The sequence below is a fragment of the Tachypleus tridentatus genome, chromosome 7 (assembly GCF_004210375.1).
Source record: "Tachypleus tridentatus isolate NWPU-2018 chromosome 7, ASM421037v1, whole genome shotgun sequence".
Taxonomy (NCBI): Eukaryota; Metazoa; Arthropoda; class Merostomata; order Xiphosura; family Limulidae; genus Tachypleus; species Tachypleus tridentatus.
In genome coordinates this window covers 17,691,864-17,711,314 of record NC_134831.1, presented here as the reverse complement: position 1 = coordinate 17,711,314, position 19,451 = coordinate 17,691,864, and the positions used below count along the sequence as shown (strand labels likewise).

Sequence of the window (19,451 nt, the reverse complement as noted above, 5' to 3'; positions counted from 1 at the left end):
GTTATAATTGCGTGGACGTGATTTAATAATATTCTTTATAATAGTCGAAAAGAACCCGCCGAAATATAGAATACGTTACTACAATTTAAAATCAAAACTTTTGCTTTGATAAAGCATTATACATTTTGGAACAATTTACAAATGGCTCAGCAATAAGCTAGAGGGCTTATAACACTAAAAAAAAATTGATATTTAAGGAGGGTACAAATAGCCCGTTTGGTAGCGCTGTGCCTTAAAAAAACATAAAAGTCAAACATAAACATGTTGTTTAATCGCAGTGAATCTAAATTCAAGAAGGATTAAATCAAAGTATTTCAGTTTATGCAACAGTTAGCAAAGTAAAATGAACAAAGATGAAAAGACATCTAATTTTACAAAATAACAAGTTACATTAAGTAGTTATGTGTGTAGGAAAAAGAAAGAAAAAAAACGATATTTTCATCACTCTCTGTTACAAACTGTCATCTCAGTTAGTACGTAACACAGAAGTTATTTTAGTGCTGAAAAGAGCCGGTGGCGGCCAAGTAGTTAACACATAGGGCTAGTAATGGAAGGCCCGAGGTTCGATTCCTGATGCTACTGAACATGCACTACACTTTCAGCAGTGGACTATTTATTAAAGTAACTTCAGAAAAACTGTGGTGGCGGGCACTGCTAGCTGGATGCCTGCCTGCCTTGTGGCCAGCGACTATATTTGATTATTATGGTCTCTGATTGGCCATTAAGCCCACGTGCGCTTAGAAAAAAACATTTCAATTCCTATTCTAAAGCATACTGTGAGTTACCGTATAAAATGAACTAAATGTTTAGCTTAATCATCTGAGTTACAGTTATTTTTTATCGCGAAAAGACAAAAACAGTTTGAGGGTATTATGTACACGAAAATAATACTATCAGGAAAGTAAAGTATTTAAGTTGGATATTAATATGTATGTTTGATGAAGACCGTGATGGATAGTTTAGAAAATCAGTATATTTCTCTAAACGTGTTTGTTTGTAGCTCATACTAACAGATACACATACGTTACTCAGAATGACGTATATTCAACAACGCGTGTTAAAAATGTAAATATTATTTTTGCAGGCCTGCGTTTGTTAGTGATAAACTTTACGTAATACACTTTACTGGATTATACTTGTACGTGCAGTAACAAGTCGAAAGAATACAGTTAACACATCATGGAGGTATATAAAAGCTGGGCCCTGTATAAATATTTCCGATAGGGCCTACAGCAATTAACACAACAGCTGGTCTATATCCTTCCATTACAGATGCCCTTGTTACTGTTGTTGTTTTTGTGTGTGTGTGTTTTATTACTATCATCGAAAAGCATTTTTTTTTTAAAATAAGGTATGGGTGAGGTTTGTTTTTTGTTAATTTCGCGCAAAGCTACATGCGCTAGCCGTTCTTACCACCCACTGGGAAACAGACTAGAGGGCTCGTTTGTTTGTTTCTTCGTTTTTTGAATTTCGCGCAAAGTTATAAGAGTACTATCTGCGTTAGCAGTCCCTAATTTATCAGTGTAAGACTAGAAGAAAGGCAGCTAGTCACCACCACTCACCGCTAACTCTTGGGCCACTCTTTTACTAACGAATATTGGGATTGACTGTTACATGATAATGCCACACGGCTGAAAGGCGAACATGTTTGATGTGAGGAGGATTTGAACCCGCGACCATCAGATTAAAAGTAAAGCGTCCTAACTATCTGGCCGTGCTGGGCCTGACTAGAGAGAAGACAACTAGTCATTACCATCCATATCCAACTCTTGGTCTACTCTTTTACAAACGAATAATGGGATTGTCCATCATTTCATAACGCCCCGACGGCTGAAAAGGCAAGCATGTTTGGTGCGACGGGGATTCGAACCATTTGAGCTTCAGATAACGAGTCGAGCGCCCCCTAACCACTTGGTGGTCCCGAGCCACATTTAAAGTGAAAATGTGCGTTACTTTACAACAAGCAAAACCACTTTCATATTATCTCTATTCTTTGTTTAAGCGAATTGGAAGATCAGTGCAAACTATATCTTTCCTGTTGTAAGGATATTACTATCATACTATGTTTTATTAAATGTTAGTGTAAAACTTTATTTCAATGGTATGGAACCTTTATGGATTTATATGTGAAAATTATATTTATTTTTTTTTAAAGAAGTTTTGATTAATTTCTCTTTCTGTTAACTTACCAAAAAGAAAAATTGTCTTAAATGTTGATACCATATCATATATTTTTATTCCGAATTATTATTACTAACGGTTTCTACTGCTCTTTTATCGTATCTTATTTTTATTGGAAGCCATAGTAAATCTTTCAGACTAGAATTAGGTAACGTAGCAACACAAAACATTTTACAGGAAATTTGTAAAATGATATTCGACACTTAAATACTTACAATAATACTGATAACGGCATTTCTACATAATACTTGACGCCTCCACAGCTACACTTAACTGAATTGCGTGATTGTGTGCCACTTTTAAAATGACCACCAGTGGCACAGCAATACGATTGCGGAGTTATGATGTTAGAATCCGGGTTTTGATATCCGTGGTGGGCAGAGCACAGATAGTTAGCTCATTGTGTAGAAGTGTGCTTAATACAAACACTTTTGTTTAATGCAAAGTATGGAGCGAAGTCATTAGTAATTGCGGGGTCGAACCTTTGGCCTTTCTTTCGCAACCAGTACATTTATTTCTAGGCCACACTTGGCTCATTAAACGTGAACATTGTATTTAATATGTATTATAAGTGACTTAATAAATTTTTCCAAGGTGGTTAGTAATATTCATCTTGTGGTTTTACAAACGAGGTTTGATTAATAGACATTTAAGCTTAATTAAACATGCGGCACCTGAAACTCTTTGTACTAACATGTATTTACACGTAACTTACCATACGTGGACGAAATAAGTAGCCAAATATCAACAATATCTTGTTAAAGCTAAATATCGCATTTCAATACGCCCTCACGAGGATTTTAATTACATCAAGTTGATATTTGTAATATTTTCAAATAAATTATATCCTTAAACAAGGACGTACTTCCCAGAAGTTTGTAACGATTTACATATGCAAATCTTTAATTGAGTCAACATTTCAGAAAGCATACACCCAAGAGAGAACAGATAATTATTGAACGATAAGCCAGAAACAGACATACGAGAAGTGTTTCGAAGCCTTCATTTTTGAAACAAGCGAGACCTTGGAATTTGAGCAGTATCATATAAAACACATGCAAAACAAGAATAACAAAACAAGTCCACTATCTTGATTTTTAATGTCGAAATACCATTAATTAGTGGTTACACAAGAGCTATAACACATAGTTTCCGATACATTTCAAAATTTAGATAAATGCTCCTTAAATTTGAATTTATAACGCATGATTCTAATTGTACATTGGCCCAAGTTTTTTTAACAAAAGGTGTTGAGGTTTCGACATATTGAAACATATTCTTTTACCCATGATCAATTAATAATTCATATAGATTGACTCCAAACTTTTCAACCGTGGAGGCGTTATAATGTCGTGGCCAATTCGTTGGTAAAAGCGTAGATGAAGAGTTTGAGATGGGTGGTGATGACTAAATGCCATCCCTTTAGTTTTTCACTGCTGCATTATGGAAGGTCAACACAGATAACCCTCGTGTAACTTTGCGCGAAATTTAAAAAAACAACAAACTTTTCAGTTTCTTTCAGCAGCTGTTTCACAAAACTTATACGATGTTTGATTCTCTCACATCTCGATTTATTAAATGGATTAAATTTAGAAGAATTGGTTTAGAGTCAGTGATATTTAAAACCTAAGAATGTTAAATTTTCTTTTATAATGAACAGAAGAAAATCAATATTCCAAAAAAGCTCAACCTTAACATGTCTGAAAACGAGCCAAAAATATATATATAGTCATATATATTCATATGTTTATTCCACTAGCTCAAGGCACGACATTCCTGGAAGTTAATTCCTCTTGAACTTTGAAGCACACGAGTCGAAAGCAGTAAGTGTCCAATAGAAACGTTGTTTATGATTTTATTACCACCTACGACGATGGATTTTATTTCTGTAGCTGGAACCAAATAAGGTAAAGAAACACACAAATGTATATCCACACAAAGTAACCAAAGCGTAAAAAGAAAAAAGTAAATATAAACAGAATTACCCGATACTGTTAGGATTAACACTTTCAGATTAAGATACCAGTGAAAAATTTGCATACGTATCTGGCTGTCACACGATGACATGGCATGTTGTTGTGAAATTGTGGGACGTTTGGCCGATAGGTGTCATTGATATAATTTAATGTAGTGGATGGATGTCATAAATATTGTTAATTCTTGTTTAATTTTTCACCGCCATGTTTATAGACAACAATTATCCCAGTATTCAGATGTACAATAAAAAGTGACATGTATTAATATTTCATTACTCATGTGAAACACGAAACTGGTAAACTTTGGGAAGTTTGAAGAAAAATAGATACTACTGTTTTCATAGCAATACAAAATTCCAAACTCATAAGGCAGTGTTCTATATGTTCTACAGAAGTGATGAATAAAAGCATAAATGAACGAGAGCTACCTCAAGAATGGAGTGCCAGGAATGATGATACTCCAATTGATGACTGATATCATCGTCACGGACAACTAGTGGTCCGTATACAAATTAAAAATTTTACAATGTGTAAACTGTTTAAATGGATTTGCAGTTTAGAAAAAATGACAGTGTGCAATAATAACTAATACAGCTCAATATGCCACGTTTTATTCATTCCTGCACCCAGAGTTGCTTGTTTTAGTTTATTATTATCATTGTAATTTCGAGTTGTTATTTTGATCAGTAGGTGTGTGGCGGAAGACATAAATATTGATAACTCTAGCTTAACAAGTATGACATAGAAAAAGTCTGGTTAAGTCATATGAGCGTTGGAGTTCAAAGTTTGAATTTATTACTGGTCAATTAAACAAATGTTATACAAAAAATGGACTGACTTGGTGTAGTTTAGAATAATTAGAGAGTTTGTCGTTATGGTCGCGGGTTCGAATCCCCGTCATACCAAACATGCTCGCCCTTTCAGCCGTGGGGGTGTTATAATGTTACAGTCAATCCCGCTATTAGTTGGTAAAAGAGTAGCCCAAATGTTGACGGTGAGTGGTAATGACTAGCTGCCTTCCCTCTTGTCTTACACTTCTAAATTAGGAACGGTTAGCGCAGATAGCCCTCGAGTCGCTTTGCACGAAGTTAAAAACAAAACAAAATAAAACAAAAACCTTCTTTATTGTGTTGGACAAACTACTAGATCTGATGACCAGAATTAAATGAAACGTGAGCTCATTGTCGTTTGGCGTTTAGAAACATTAGTGTGGGTTTGTTGAAACTTAGTCACCGGTTATTTCAGTTATCAGTAAAAAGAACTCATCTACAAATTTCAACAGAATCCGCTTAAAGACCATTCACATGATGGCATTTGGTATAGAGATTAACAGTTAAAAACCAATCTCATCAGAATCCTTCTGAAAGCCAGTTTCATAGCACATTTGTTATTAGGGTTAAGATTAACAGTTAGACATCAATCAATGAGAAAAAAATATACCGTGTTTTGAATCAGGACTAAGATAACTTCAACCTCAGAACAATCCGTTTGAATCCCAGTTTTGTAATAAATGGTTGAATATAGCAACAGGTTTGAAAAGTCGCACAGAAACAAGAAAATTTGGGGACAATACCAACGTCGCAAACGTTTATGAAAATGTTGAATCTAAAAGTGATTTGGTGCCACAGGTTTATTATGACTAGTTACGACCCACGAAACATTTGTGGTAGTCATCATGCCTTTCATTGTTCTATCATTTTCACATAAGCTATTTGAGTTATGCTTTATTACAGACATTAAATGTTAGGTCGATAAATCTTGGTCTGTTTAAAAACAAACTTACGCGGTCAGACAAACAAACTCTCGTAGAAACTTTATTTGTTAAAGCTAGAGGTAAATTAAACAATAAAGAAAAGTGACAGTATTTAGAATAACGTTTAGTGTATGAAACAGTTTTACAAGTTGAAACAAACTCTCAAAAGCGAAGAAAAAACCTATAGTAAAGAAAAAATTTAACTAAAAGGTGCTTATAACACTATATAAAACGAACAGAAGTCAAGTTATTGCAAAGTAAAGCAAATGTAAAGTTCTAATGAAGGCAAACATAGCTGATTATGCAGAAATATCTGAATGCATGTTCACAAAGTGATAAGTATATGGTATTGAACGAGCTGCACTTGCGTATTTTATACGTAAATAAATCAAGAAATTCCTTAGAAATTGTATTTAAGCAATGATAATTTTTAAAGGAAATTATTATTATTACACACTGGTTAAGTGTTATTTGTGCGAACTACTTTCCAAGTAAAAAAGTAAATTTGAAATCTCAGCCTGTTATCACGTGATAACAACAACATTGTGTTAACGTGTACCGTAGTGATTGAACTGAAAAGGTAGACTGTTAAAGTTTAAGGTGAGTCTGAGTTGAAAAGTCAATATGAAATACGATCTTCTCGCACAGAGAAAAGGTCCGGCCAGATAAACGCAAGAATATTATTTACGTATGTGCACTATGTAAAGAAATGTTATGTAAAAATGTCTCGTATTCGTCCTCTGTGATGATATCCATATGCTACTTCAAAAATTCACACTGAAAGGAACATAAATATTGGAAACACGTATATTCAGGTTCTTCAGAGGTTTCTAAACGACTGTCTAATAACATAATATGCCCACAAATTCCAGTAAGTGAATCTTAATTTTCATAATCGTTTTCTCTGTTACACCAAGAATTAAACAAGTTGCTTAGATACTATTAAGAACCAATAAATGATTTTAATTTCTATAATAGTCTCTAATGGGATGATCTACGAAAGAACTTCAGACTTTTTTATAAAGTAATCATATAATGTTTTTTGCCATAATAACTTAGGAAGACATTCATTATTCATTTTCCTTCTCATGGAAATATCTGGTTTTATATTTACGATGATCTTCAAGCACTCACTGTAATGGTATTGAGTGGTAATAAATAGGTACTGCACAATATCGTGTTGTCGTTAATTCAACAGGGTTTCTCGTGCCATGCTCAAAGAAATTTTACAATATGTTAAATAGATGGAAGGCACATTCCTTTAGACTACTTTGTTAAAAGATAGTCCAATCGCCAAAGCCAACCCAAAGCAATAAATCTCCAGGAAATCACCAAGTTCCCAAAAAAAATATTAGATAGAGAATAACTTTGAAAATGTAGCTTGAATCCATTATTTTGGTATTATCATGCTCATTATAGGAGTTGTTTCTTTGATAAACAGTATTTATACTACCATATTGTTAGGATCAAATAATTCAGTGTCAATGAAAATTCAGATTAAGAAATAGTTAAAGATGAATTACTAATTTAACAGTCAGGTACTGTATAAGATAACTGTCCAAGTCATCGATATGAATTTTTAGATTTTTCTCAAAGAAATTGTCTGCTTTAAACTACTGAAGGGAAACTTCGGCACGTTTGTGTGTGTGTGTGTGTAAAATAGAACTTTATTGTGTGTATTACTCTGGCATAATCTGGTGCTCGTAATCTGCGAGTTGCAGGTTCGAATCCCGTCACTGAACATACTCGCGTTTTTAGTTGTGGAGACATTATAATGATACGGTTTATCTCACTTTTTATTGGTACAGAGTACTCCAAAACCTGGCGATAGATAGTGTTAAATAGCTGCCTTCCGCTAGTCTGTCTTTTTAAACTTAGGAACGGCTAGTCCTCGAGTAGCCTTGGGCGAACTTCAACAACCAAATAAACAAAATTTAAATGATTATTATGATTGAATTATCTAAACATCCCATATACTGAATTTATATTTCAATAATATCCTTGGCAGTCTCACATAATGCAATAGAAAAAGCGTTATTAATCAACTTAAACACTTTCAAATTAGCAATGAAGGGTGAAGGGTACCAAAGTTAGGGTTTTGTTCTGTAACAGCTAAGATGTTACGACTTTCCTTATACTTTCTTAAGGTTTATTTTAGAAATCTGTTACAATCCTTTTAAGAGATCTGATTAAGAAAACTATAAAACCCGTTACACAATGCACATTCCGAGGTGTATGATACAAAATGCTCCTAACATTATACGTGTTTGTGATCACATCTAGTTAATCTTTCCTGAAATATTCCTCGTCCTTGCCCTTTTTACTTTGTGAAATCTAATGAAAATTCCGAGTCCAATATCCTTTAAACAGCTTGTTATTATTGATTATTTTGAAATGTTTACCTCGCATACATATAAAGTAAACTTTTAATCTCACACATTTAAACACTGTGGTGATAAAAACATTATTATAAACAGTATGTAAACGTGTTCATAAATTTATGGTAGCAGTTACGAAGTGCTAGATTTGGTTTGTTGTAAATTTCGCACAAAGCTACATGAGGGCTATCTGCAGTAGCCGTCCCTAATTCAAAAGTGTAAGAGAGTTTGTCATCACTACCACCAACCAAATCTTAGACTACTCTTTTTACCAACGAATAGTGAGATTGACCGTTACATTATAACGCCCTCACGGCTGAAAGGACGAGCATGTTTGGTACGACTGGGATTTGAACCCGCGATCATCAGATTATGAGTTGAGTTCCTTAACCATCTGGCTACGCTGGGCTGAAGTTCTAACACCTAGTTTGTTTGTTTGTTTTTAGCAATTTAATTTAAAAACAAACTTTTTGTATACGTTATTTTCAGCTTTTGATTAATTCTACAACATTGTTGTGGAAGAGTATTATTTTTACTGCTGTCTTTAGATTATAACTTACAAATATTAACAATTTTTGGCATTTTTCTTTTCTATACCAGGAACCACTTTTACGTGCAGAAAACTCAATGATGTTTTAAAAGAACAACAAACAAGACATGTGATAGTTAAAACAACGGAAATCAAATTCCGTTAGACTACTTTGTTATAAAAAGATATTCTGAACATCTCCAGTACCCATGAAAGTTCATTCGCCAAAGTCAGCCCAAAGCAATGGGTCTCCAAGAGGTATGTACCAGGTTCCCAAAGAAAAATTGACTAGAGCTATATCTTTGAAAATATGGCTTGGAGCCATTATATTTCTGTTTCTTGCTGGTACCGTCATGCTTATCGTGGGAGTCGTTTTTTGGCAAACGGGTCTGGCGATTTTTCTCAGTGGGTTTTTCTGTTTGGTACTTGCCGTGCCCATGCTTGCTCTCTACGTGTGGTATCTCCGATGGCGAAAGGTTGGAATGGCGGAAAAGGGCAGCAAAGTGCAAAACACAATATCAACAATCGGTAATCCCGAATTATACACCCCAGCTCCACTCCAACTCAAATCCGACTATCCCATGGGACCTCTTCTCATCATGACACTTCCAAGGACCAAAAGTTATTCACCAACCCACCATGTAAAAGATATTGAAGAAGAATCGTCACCTGATATTAGTGAAAAGACGTAAGTAGATGAACAATTACAAAACACTTTTGGATATTTGAACGTAAGCTTTGTAATCTTTTTTTTCGTAAACGAGTTAGTCTCAAACTCACTTCTGGTTTAACATTCTTTTACAAACAACGTCAAAAGAAAGTTCAATTAATTTATTTTTGATACGGCTTTACTGCGACACATTTTCGTTAAAGTGATATTATATGAATTAAATATGACAGCAGTGCTGTTGAAATTGTCCGAACCGGCTTGCCATGGTTTAATGGTTAAGACGCCCGTCTCGTAATCTGCGGGTCGCGGGTTTGAATCTCATCACCAAACATGTTCGCCCTTTTAACCGTGTGGTTGTTATAACGTAATGATCAATCCCACTATAGGATGGTAAAGAGTGATCCAAAAGATGGAAATTGGTGATATTGACTAGTTGCTCTCCCTCTAGTCTAACACTTCTAAATTTCGGACGGCTGGAGCAAATGATCTTCGAATAGCTTTGCGCAAAAGTAAAAGTAAACCAAACACAAACATTCTCACCACTGAAATATTCAAGATATTAAATTGTACTCTTCTTTCAATGAGGCCCGTAATGGCCAAGTGGGTGAAGGCATTTGACTCGTAGTCTAAGGGGCGTGGGTTCAAATCCCCGTCGGACTAAACATAATCACCTTTTCAGCCGTGGGGACGTTATAATGTTATGGTCAATCCCACTATTCGTTGGTAAAAGAACAGCCCAAGAGTTGGTGGTGGGTGGTGATGACTAGCTGCCTCCCCTCTAGTCTTACGCTGCTAAATTATGGACAGATAGTCCTTGTGTAGCTTTGCGCGAAATTCAAAACAAACAAACAATCTTTCAATGAAGTTTAATTGAAATTTAAGCATTTATAATACGATTAACGTTTACTTACATTTATTCACCTTTATCAAAATACAACGCATTAATTAAGAAAAATAATTAATTTTTACGATTTCTCTATTTCTGTTGGTTTATGCTTTACAAGATTATGTGTGTAAAAATTCGGTAATAATTTTTATAGGCCTGGCATGGCCTAGCGCGTTAAGGTGTGCGCTTCGTAATCTGAGGGTCGCGGGTTCGCGCCCGAGTCGCGCCAAACATGCTCGCCCTCCCAGCCGTGGGGGCGTTATAAGTGACAGTCAATCCCACTATTCGTTGGTAAAAGAGTAGCCCAAGAGTTGGCGGTGGGTGGTGATGACTAGCTGCCTTCCCTCTAGTCTTACACTGCTAAATTAGGGACGGCTAGCACAGATAGCCCTCGAGTTGCTTTGTGCGAAATTCCAAAAAAACAAACAAAAAACAATAATTTTTACATTTCCATAGTGTATCATCTATTGCACTCAGTTTGGTTTTCGTTTTGATCTCTTTGCCGTGATTGACGATATAAAAATTGTGTCCACATAAGTGAAGTAATTTATTATTTTTAAGGTATGTGTGTGTTTTTTTTTATAACAAAGCCACATCGGGCTATCTGCTGAGTCCACCGAGGGGAATCGAACCCGTGATTTTAGTGTTGTAATTCCAAAGACCTACCGCTGTACCAGCAGAGGTCCTATTTTTAACAAACACATTTTAAGAATCTGTTTAGTCGTGACTAATTTGAGAAAGCGAATGGCCAAGTAAATATTCTCTGGAAAACTTTTGTTGTATGATTTCTAAATAACAATATTTGTAGATTTCAAATAGTAACTTTTATTGTCAATGACTGAATTCTCTGAGAGCTTCACGCCATTTTGAACATTTCATTTAATGATGACAACGCATGCACAGAAATGGAGCGATAAAAGTGTTACTGGGAGTACTGCGCGTCACGATGCCGAAGGTATCGTGTAATGTAGGTAACCCTTCAGTGTCTGAGAGTGCAAATACTAACAAATACTAACTAGTGAACTATCCCATTACATTAGAGTCGTGTAACAAATGCTGATTCAGTTCGCATTAAAAACAAGCGTTCTGACCAACAGCTATCAAAACTAAGTTTCTGTTTTTGCGTTTTTATGATATGACCACTTTCTAAAATACGACCATAACGCTTACTTTTTTTTCATGTCTTTGTAATTAGCCGCTTACGAAACACTTCTGTTGTGTTGAATTTTCCACATCTTTGTAATTAGTCACTTGAAACAAAACTGCTATTGCTAGTGTATAGACTACATATTAATACTAGAAATAAACGATATTTTAACACCAAAATGTTTTTATTTAATTATACACTCAACGTTTTGCTTTTCAGAAATTTTCAGGAACGTTCACCAAAACACGCGCCATGACTGACAGTTCAAATCTTCAAAGGATTTAAACCATGAATTATATTTGAATCTACAACGTGCATATTTGTACGGCGTGCTTTTGGTCGTTGAGTGACTAATTAAATAACAACATTTTGGTGTTATAAGATCGTTTATTTCAAGCATTAATACAGATATTGTGTGTTTACTTTTTCATGTGTTTGTAATTAGCCGGTTACAAAAATACCGCTTTCATGTTTAATTTTGCACGCTTGTGATTTGACACTTGCAATCATTTTTCTTTTTTTATTAATAGAATACCTCATAATAAAGCTACATCGAAAAGAAATTATCTGTCATTATAGAGGTCGTCAAGGCCTGCTGTTGTATTACTCCATTATTGAATCACGTAAAGATTCAGTGAATATCGTTACAAATTATTTGGAGTTTTTGTTCTTATAGAAAGAGGCAAAGTTCATATATTTTACTTGTTCTTGGCTTTTTTTATTTATATGCGCTTCCGCGAGAAAATTTTACTGAATTATAACAAATATGTTAGGAATGAATATTCCTCGAAAGAAATGGGACATATCACTCCACCCTAACATCACGTTCACAAATTCTGTTTTTTCGTGGCCATATGTATAACCGAAAAACAACATTATATTGTACATTGTTTGCAGGGTTACAATAACTTAATTACACTGTCCGTTTTAGTATACAGTCAAACAATTCTATTTAACAAAATATCTTGTCATTCCGTTTAGGGCATAAAAAACTCGAAATCTTATCACCATTAAGAAACAGATAAACCAAAGTAATAGACGTTAAACATGTTGTATCAAAGTGACTTTGCGGCCATACCACGTTGTTACAGTTCACGTCGCATCCGATCACACTTTATTCGAAGACTGCATTTCCACAATAGCCCCGAAGCGTAGCTGTTACTGCAAAGATTGTATCTCCAGCTGCTTGAGTTATGCGACGGTTGAACAAATACATCATGGAACCAATTTGTATACACGTGATTCGTGCCTTCCTTTCTAGACACAGATCCTTCTTTATTATATTATTTTGCCATTGAACCTTAGTGTTCAAGGATTCTCACCTGTTACAAGACGCCGAACTTTGCTTACCACGGATAGAGTACGACTTGTTGCAGGGTGTGTGTGTGTGTTTTCTTGTAGCAAAGCCACATCAGGCTATCTGCTGAGCCAACCTATGAAAATTGAATCCCTGCTTTTAGCGTTCTAAATCCATAGGCTTTCCGCTGTAACAGAGGAAGACTACTTGTTGCACACGAACACCAAAGAGTGTTAAAATGTTGTTCTTATACATTCCGTTTGTCTGTGACTTTAATATCGGCTATTGTCATCGCGTGACTTATTGATTTACTTATTAAAATTATTTTAACATAACTCTCTCAATGTCTTTAAATAACGATAAGATAAAAGTTCGTTTTTCTAAATCACCGTAATACGTCATACAAAAAATGATGCACTGTACTCCATACAGCAGTATTTAATCATTTCAAAACCTATCGCATTACACCAGATTGTTCTATCGTACTAAGAGTTAGCATGTAGGTCCCGGCATGGCCAAGCGCGTTAAGACGTTCGACTCCTAATCCGAGGGTTGCGGGTTCGAATCCCGGTCACACCAAACATGCTCCCCTTTTAGTCGTGGGGGCGTTATAATGTGACGGTCAATCCCACTATCCGTTGGTAAAAGAGTAGCCCAAGAGTTGGCGGTGGGTGGTGATGGCTAGTTGCCTTCCCTCTAGTCTTACACTGCTAAATTAGGGACGGCCAGCGCAGATAGCCCTCAAGTAGCTTTGCGCGAGATTCAAAACAAACAAACAAAGTTTGCATGTATGAGAAAACAATATCATCTACTACAATTAGAAACTGTCTATATAAGACTTAGAGTTTCTCGGAACGAAACGTGAGGGAGCAGTTGATAAGTCTTACAAATACAATTTATATTTATGCATTTGAAAACTACACATACACGCATATATTTGGGTCGGCGCTAGTAAATTGTAAAATAATTACTGTCTATGGCTTTGCCAAATATGAACTACTCAAATTGTTGAACAAAATTTATGTGATTGAGGGTCTGAAAATGCCGTTAGACTAAACTTTACTGACAAAATTTACATATGTTTATTCGGTGAAATATGATTTACATTTCCAGATATAATGTGAGAAATCTATGAATATACAGTTTGTTAAAAAGGTTTAAATTTTCTAGATTATTTGGCTAAGTCATTAAAATATGAGCATACTCACAATTCAGGCGGTTCTGTTAAAATTGGTGGCCATCAAACGTGTGTCATCTGGATTAACAATCCACCAACTTAGCACACCGAAGAAGTATATAGTTTTCTCGTAAATTATACCGTTACTATCGTTACATGGTTTACAACAGGATGCTAAAAATCGGTGTAATAATACTGAATCAACATGAGGGAAGCTGCCATTCTCTCGTAATAATACTGAATCAACATGAGAGAAGCTGCCATTCTCTCGTAATAATACTGAATCAACATGAGAGAAGCTGCCATTCTCTTGTAATAATACTGAATCAACATGAGAGAAGCTGCCATTCTCTTGTAATAATACTGAATCAACATGAGAGAAGCTGCCATTCTCTTGTAATAATACTGAATCAACATGAGGAAAGCTGCCATACTCTTGTAATAATACTGAATCGATATCAGGGAAGCTGCCATTCTGTGATTGATCATGGTTTTTTATTCTAATGTTCAAGATATCAACTGAAGATTCGGAGGAACGGGTCCCATCAGCCAGTACTTATGAACGCCTCTGCTTTGTGTGTGTGTTTTCTTATAGCAAAGCCACATCGGGTTATCTGCTGAGCCCGACAAGGGGAATCGTACCCCTACTTTTGGCGTTGTAAATCTTGAGACATTGCGCTGTACTAGCGGGTGGGCCTTCTGCTTTGTTCTCTTCCAACAGTTTGTTTGTTTGGTTTGAATTTCGCGCAAAGCTACACGAGGGCTAATCTGCACTAGCCGTCCCTAATTTAACAGTGTAAGACTAGAGGAAAGGCAGCTAGTCATCACCACCCACCGCCAACTCTTGGGGTACTCTTTTACCAACATTATAAGGTCGCCCACGTCTGAAAGGGCGAGCATTTTTGGTGTGACGGGGATTCGAACCGGCGACTCTCGGATTACGAGTCGAGTGCCTTAACCACCCATGCTTCTAACAGTCAACAACTAATTTTGAACCGTATTTTAAACTAATAGGGGTGATCGTGAGTTTCCAGATCTCTTTAAGATGTACTTTCTATTTAGAAAATTATGTGTATTTTAAGTAATAGAGAAGAAAAGATGATATAATTTGAGAATTTCTAGACTCAAGGTGTTAAGATAAAATTGTTTTTGAAGGACAGACGCCAGTTTTTCACACGAAAGTTAGTTTTTCTGTAAGAGAATGTTTTAAAATATACTACCGGTATATTTGTTGTTATCTTGTTTTTTAACGATTCATTTGTTGTTTTTTTCTTTTAATAACTATTTTCGAGAACAAAAGCACAATTACCAATAAACAAGAAAAACAGTCAAATAACTATCATCCTTGATATGTTACTGTATTCAATAGTGTTAGCTATCGAGAACAAGGCATAAAGCGACAGACGTACTTTGTGTTATTTAATTTATTGTGATAAATAGTATACTATTTATAGCTCTTTAGGTTATGGTTTAGTTTTAAGAATGTTTGAAACTTTATTTACAAGATTTTAGTAGGTTGTTTGTACTGTTTTGATGATTCATTAATAATAAGTATTTTATTTATGATAAACAGGTACCCGTTAAAACTGCGCAACAAAAATCTTCCTCCACTAGCAAGTGTTGAAACTTTGTCCCCATCCATGACGTCATCGGTTGTGAGCCTCGATACAGCCATCTAGTGTTACCAGAAAGAAAGAAATGCTTGCAATAACCGAAAGAAATAATATACCAGAAGTCTGATAGCATAGTTTACTTTCGTATTGCAAATAATTTAAATTTTTGAATAACATGCTAAATTTAAAGAAATCAAAATGGCTGGGCCATAATTCTGCTGACAGTTTTTATAATGTCGATATTTAGAAAAGCTATAAAAAGGTAGTGGCTGTTAAAATTACTTGTGACTAAAATAGATGTTTTATTAGAGTTTAACATAAGATTCAAACTTAGTCTTACACCAGTGTATAAAGTTATACATCGAATGTTTAATTAATATAAGGTTCATTTTTCTTTTATCTTTCTCATTACTCTGAGATGATTTATAACATGTTAGGACAAAATTATTATCGTGATTAATATAAACGCTATTTATGTAAATACGTTATGCTGTTTTATGACAAAAACTACAGTTTCAAAAACATTAATTTTTTCTATGCTTTTCTGTGAAACGTGTATACTCTCATTTTCCTACCAGAATGTGGAAACAAGTACTTAGAACTACCCAAGGAACATTCGAAGTATAATAATATGTCTTAATTTTTTTCGTTGTACAACAATACAACGGAGAATAATCTAAACAAAGATTTAAAAGTTTGCCCTTATGATGAGATTGAATAAAACATAACATTATCAAAAGTTTCTATAGGCATTTTATTTTCCCAAAGTTAGAGTTGATTTGTATTTGTCTTTTTATTCACAAAAAAGTATAATTTCCAATAGTTTCAAAATTTATAATGGTTTCATTTTAATTTTTGGTAAACCTCCTGAAGGTAGATTTTGGCATATTTAGATATCCAAAAAAGTAACATTTAGGTTTACAACCACAGGTGATCCAAGAACATGTTATCTGGCCACCATTTTTAAAGCAGTCAGTGCTCCAGATGCGTGGCGTCTGTCTTTCTGTGTATATAGATAGTGGCGTATATATTAACAAAAGGCTTTGATTGGCAACATAATCTTCTCTCTTGGCTTGAGTCACTTGGTTTCGTATAAATTTACTGCAAATGATATCATTCTGCAAGTTAAATATTCACAAATGCTACGCAGTGGACTAAATGTGCTGTGCTCACTCCGGGTATCGAAACCCTGATTCTAGGCCGAATCAGAAGTCTCCAGACTTACCACTGACTTTCACAAATGCAAACGAGGAGATGAAAGCATTCAGTTACAACATTTATTAAAGAGTTGGCGCTTCACATGAATTATGTAAATAATGACGAATTGAAGAAAAGTTATGAAAACTTGAGGATCAATGTCTTAATATTTACTAATGCTGGATTTTTTATTGGTTTCAGTATAGTACCTTTTTCCTATATTGTATCTTCTTATTCGCAGTTATAATGTTTGTGTTGTTTCTTTTATATATATTTTAAAATGTTTATTTCTTGATTATTATTATTACTTATAAATACTCCTTAAAAGTAGAATGTACAAGGATTATAATGTACTTCAGATATTGTTCTAAATCTAGTTATTTTGATAAGCACTGTTAACCGTAATAGTATGAGATGTCGATAACACACTCTCCATTAACTGTATTTAGCATCACTTGTTTGAAGAACACAGCATTATAATAAGATGGAAGAACTGCAGGTTTTGACACTATGTACCGAATAAACGTCCGTTTTCGACATTTAGACCTTTCCACAAATCTAGCAAAATTGTTTCAATTTATTTTTCGTTTACGATCCTAGCTAAACAGTACTAAGTATCCGAGTTCATGGTTACTGATGGGAGACTATTATTGGAATCAGATTTCTGAACTTATAATCTAGGACGTTAACTCAGAGGGAGGGGTCACCTGAGGAAATTACCATAAAATCAAGAATACTGTGAGAAACTATTTTTTCTGGAGGTAGGAAAGCTGAAAACATACAAAATGTAACAGGTATGTTTGGCCATCCTAAAAGTTGCATGATAATAGTGAATAAAGTGTGCGTGTTTGAACGTAACTTACCATAGACATCTATTTCATCATATCTTTATTCGTAAATTAGTTTATAGTAGTATAGAAGGGATTTTTTAAACATTCAAATTGGAACAATATAAAAAGAATTATAAAATAGTCTTATCATCATCTGTATATTTTTTCACCCGCATTAAAGTAGTTTCCGTAAAGTGAAAGCACAGAATAATAAAGCAGACAACATAAACGTTTTAACTAATGACAAACTTCACCTAAGATTTCTCATGAAGAATTAGTTTATTGACGTTTTCATTTTATACAGGTACGATAGCATGAATTTCTAATACGTTCAGAAAGCCAGTTACAGAAATAACGCAACACGTATCGTTAGCTAAAGTCTCAACATAATAGTTTTCATTCAACCTTGTTGCAAAACGACGTGTCTCGGTAACCTAACGAAGCTACTCAAGACGAAGTAATGTCATTCAACTATGTTTAACACATTTGTTACACACAGAAATATGTGCTTACTTTTCTAACACTAGAGCCTACACATGCGACCACCAACACACACCCGAAAACGGCGAAAAAAGTTTGGAATTAAGTACAGAGCTACATAACGGGCTATCTGTGATTTACCCACCACGGATATCGAAACCCGAGTTCTCACGGTATGAGTCCGTGGACATGCCTCTGTAGAGAGATGGTAAAAAACAACAACATACATTTAGAGTAGGGGTTCTGAAACGTGGTTCCTAATTTCAGGGGATCCGCAACAACAACAAACAAATTGTAATAGTAGTATTATAAAAAATAAACTCTTCTGTAACTCACAATTTATCTGGCTCTTTAAGTGATAAAAAATATGGCATCGCGATATAGGTTGAATTCAAGGCTTTCCATTGGCTATAAACACACCTAAGGTGGAGTTCAAGAAAACCTATCAGCACATTGCAAAAGAGAAGATGTGACAGAAGAGACTTGAAGTTTTATTGAATTTCTCTTTATACAAAACAAGGTTGAAGGATATAAACATTTTATATCAGGTCAGCTGGACTATTTTATATAAAATAGTTTAGACCTCGGAAGGGAGGTAAATAAGTTAAAGAGGCGATGGCTACAGGAGAAGCAGTCACAATTCTCCCACTAGATGAGATTGATTGGTTTGGTTAGAATTTCGCACAAAGCTACACGAGGACTATCTGCGTTAACTGTTCCTAACTTTGCAGTGTAAGACTAGAAGGAAGGCAGCGAGCCATCGCCACCCACCGCCAACTGTTGGGCTACTTTATTTTTTTTACCAAAGAATAGCAGAATTGACCGTCACATTGTAACGCCCCCACAGCTGAAAGGGCGAGCATGTTTGGTGCGACAGGGATTCTAACCTGCGGCCTTCAAATTATGAGAGAAGAGATTGAGGTTGTTTTTGAACTTAAGAACCTGAAACATGTTATTCAATCTACGAGGTCTGTTAAAAAAATACGCGGACTGACGTCATAAAACAAAATGTACTTTATTTAGAAGTTACAGGTCTGGGACCCCTTCAAAGTACTCTCCTCCCCAACGCACACACTTATCCCAACGGTGTTTCCACTTGTTGAAACAGTCCTGGTACGCTTCTTTTGTAATGTCCTCCAGCTCCTTCGTCGCATTTGCCTTAATCTCGGGAATCGTCTCAAATCTTCTTCCTTTCAAGGGTCTTTGGAGTTTGGGGAACAAGAAAAAATCGCAAGGAGCAAGGTCAGGTGAGTAGGGGTGGGGAAGAACAGTGATCGAGTGTTTGGCCAAAAACTCACGAGTTCTGAGGGCTGAATTTCGCAGCAACGCGGTGCATC

General features: G+C 35.2%; 1 protein-coding gene across 10 annotated transcripts in view; it reads left to right on the top strand.

The window, feature by feature from the left end:
* The window catches only part of LOC143255219 (uncharacterized), a 47,114-nt gene extending 29,441 nt beyond the window's left edge, over positions 1–17,673 (top strand). For 3 of the 10 annotated variants that reach the window (XM_076510525.1, XM_076510524.1, XM_076510527.1), the window contains 3 exons: positions 3,941–4,088; positions 8,889–9,505; positions 15,568–17,673. In XM_076510525.1, coding sequence (XP_076366640.1) covers positions 9,027–9,505; positions 15,568–15,673 — 585 coding nt within the window. In that variant the 5' untranslated portion in view covers positions 3,941–4,088; positions 8,889–9,026 and the 3' untranslated portion in view covers positions 15,674–17,673. Of the gene's footprint in view, positions 1–3,940; positions 4,089–4,549; positions 4,657–8,888; positions 9,506–15,567 lie in introns of all 10 variants that reach the window. The other 7 variants (XM_076510532.1, XM_076510529.1, XM_076510530.1 and 4 more) reach the window with 4 other exon arrangements.
* Positions 17,674–19,451: the final 1,778 nt, after the last annotated feature.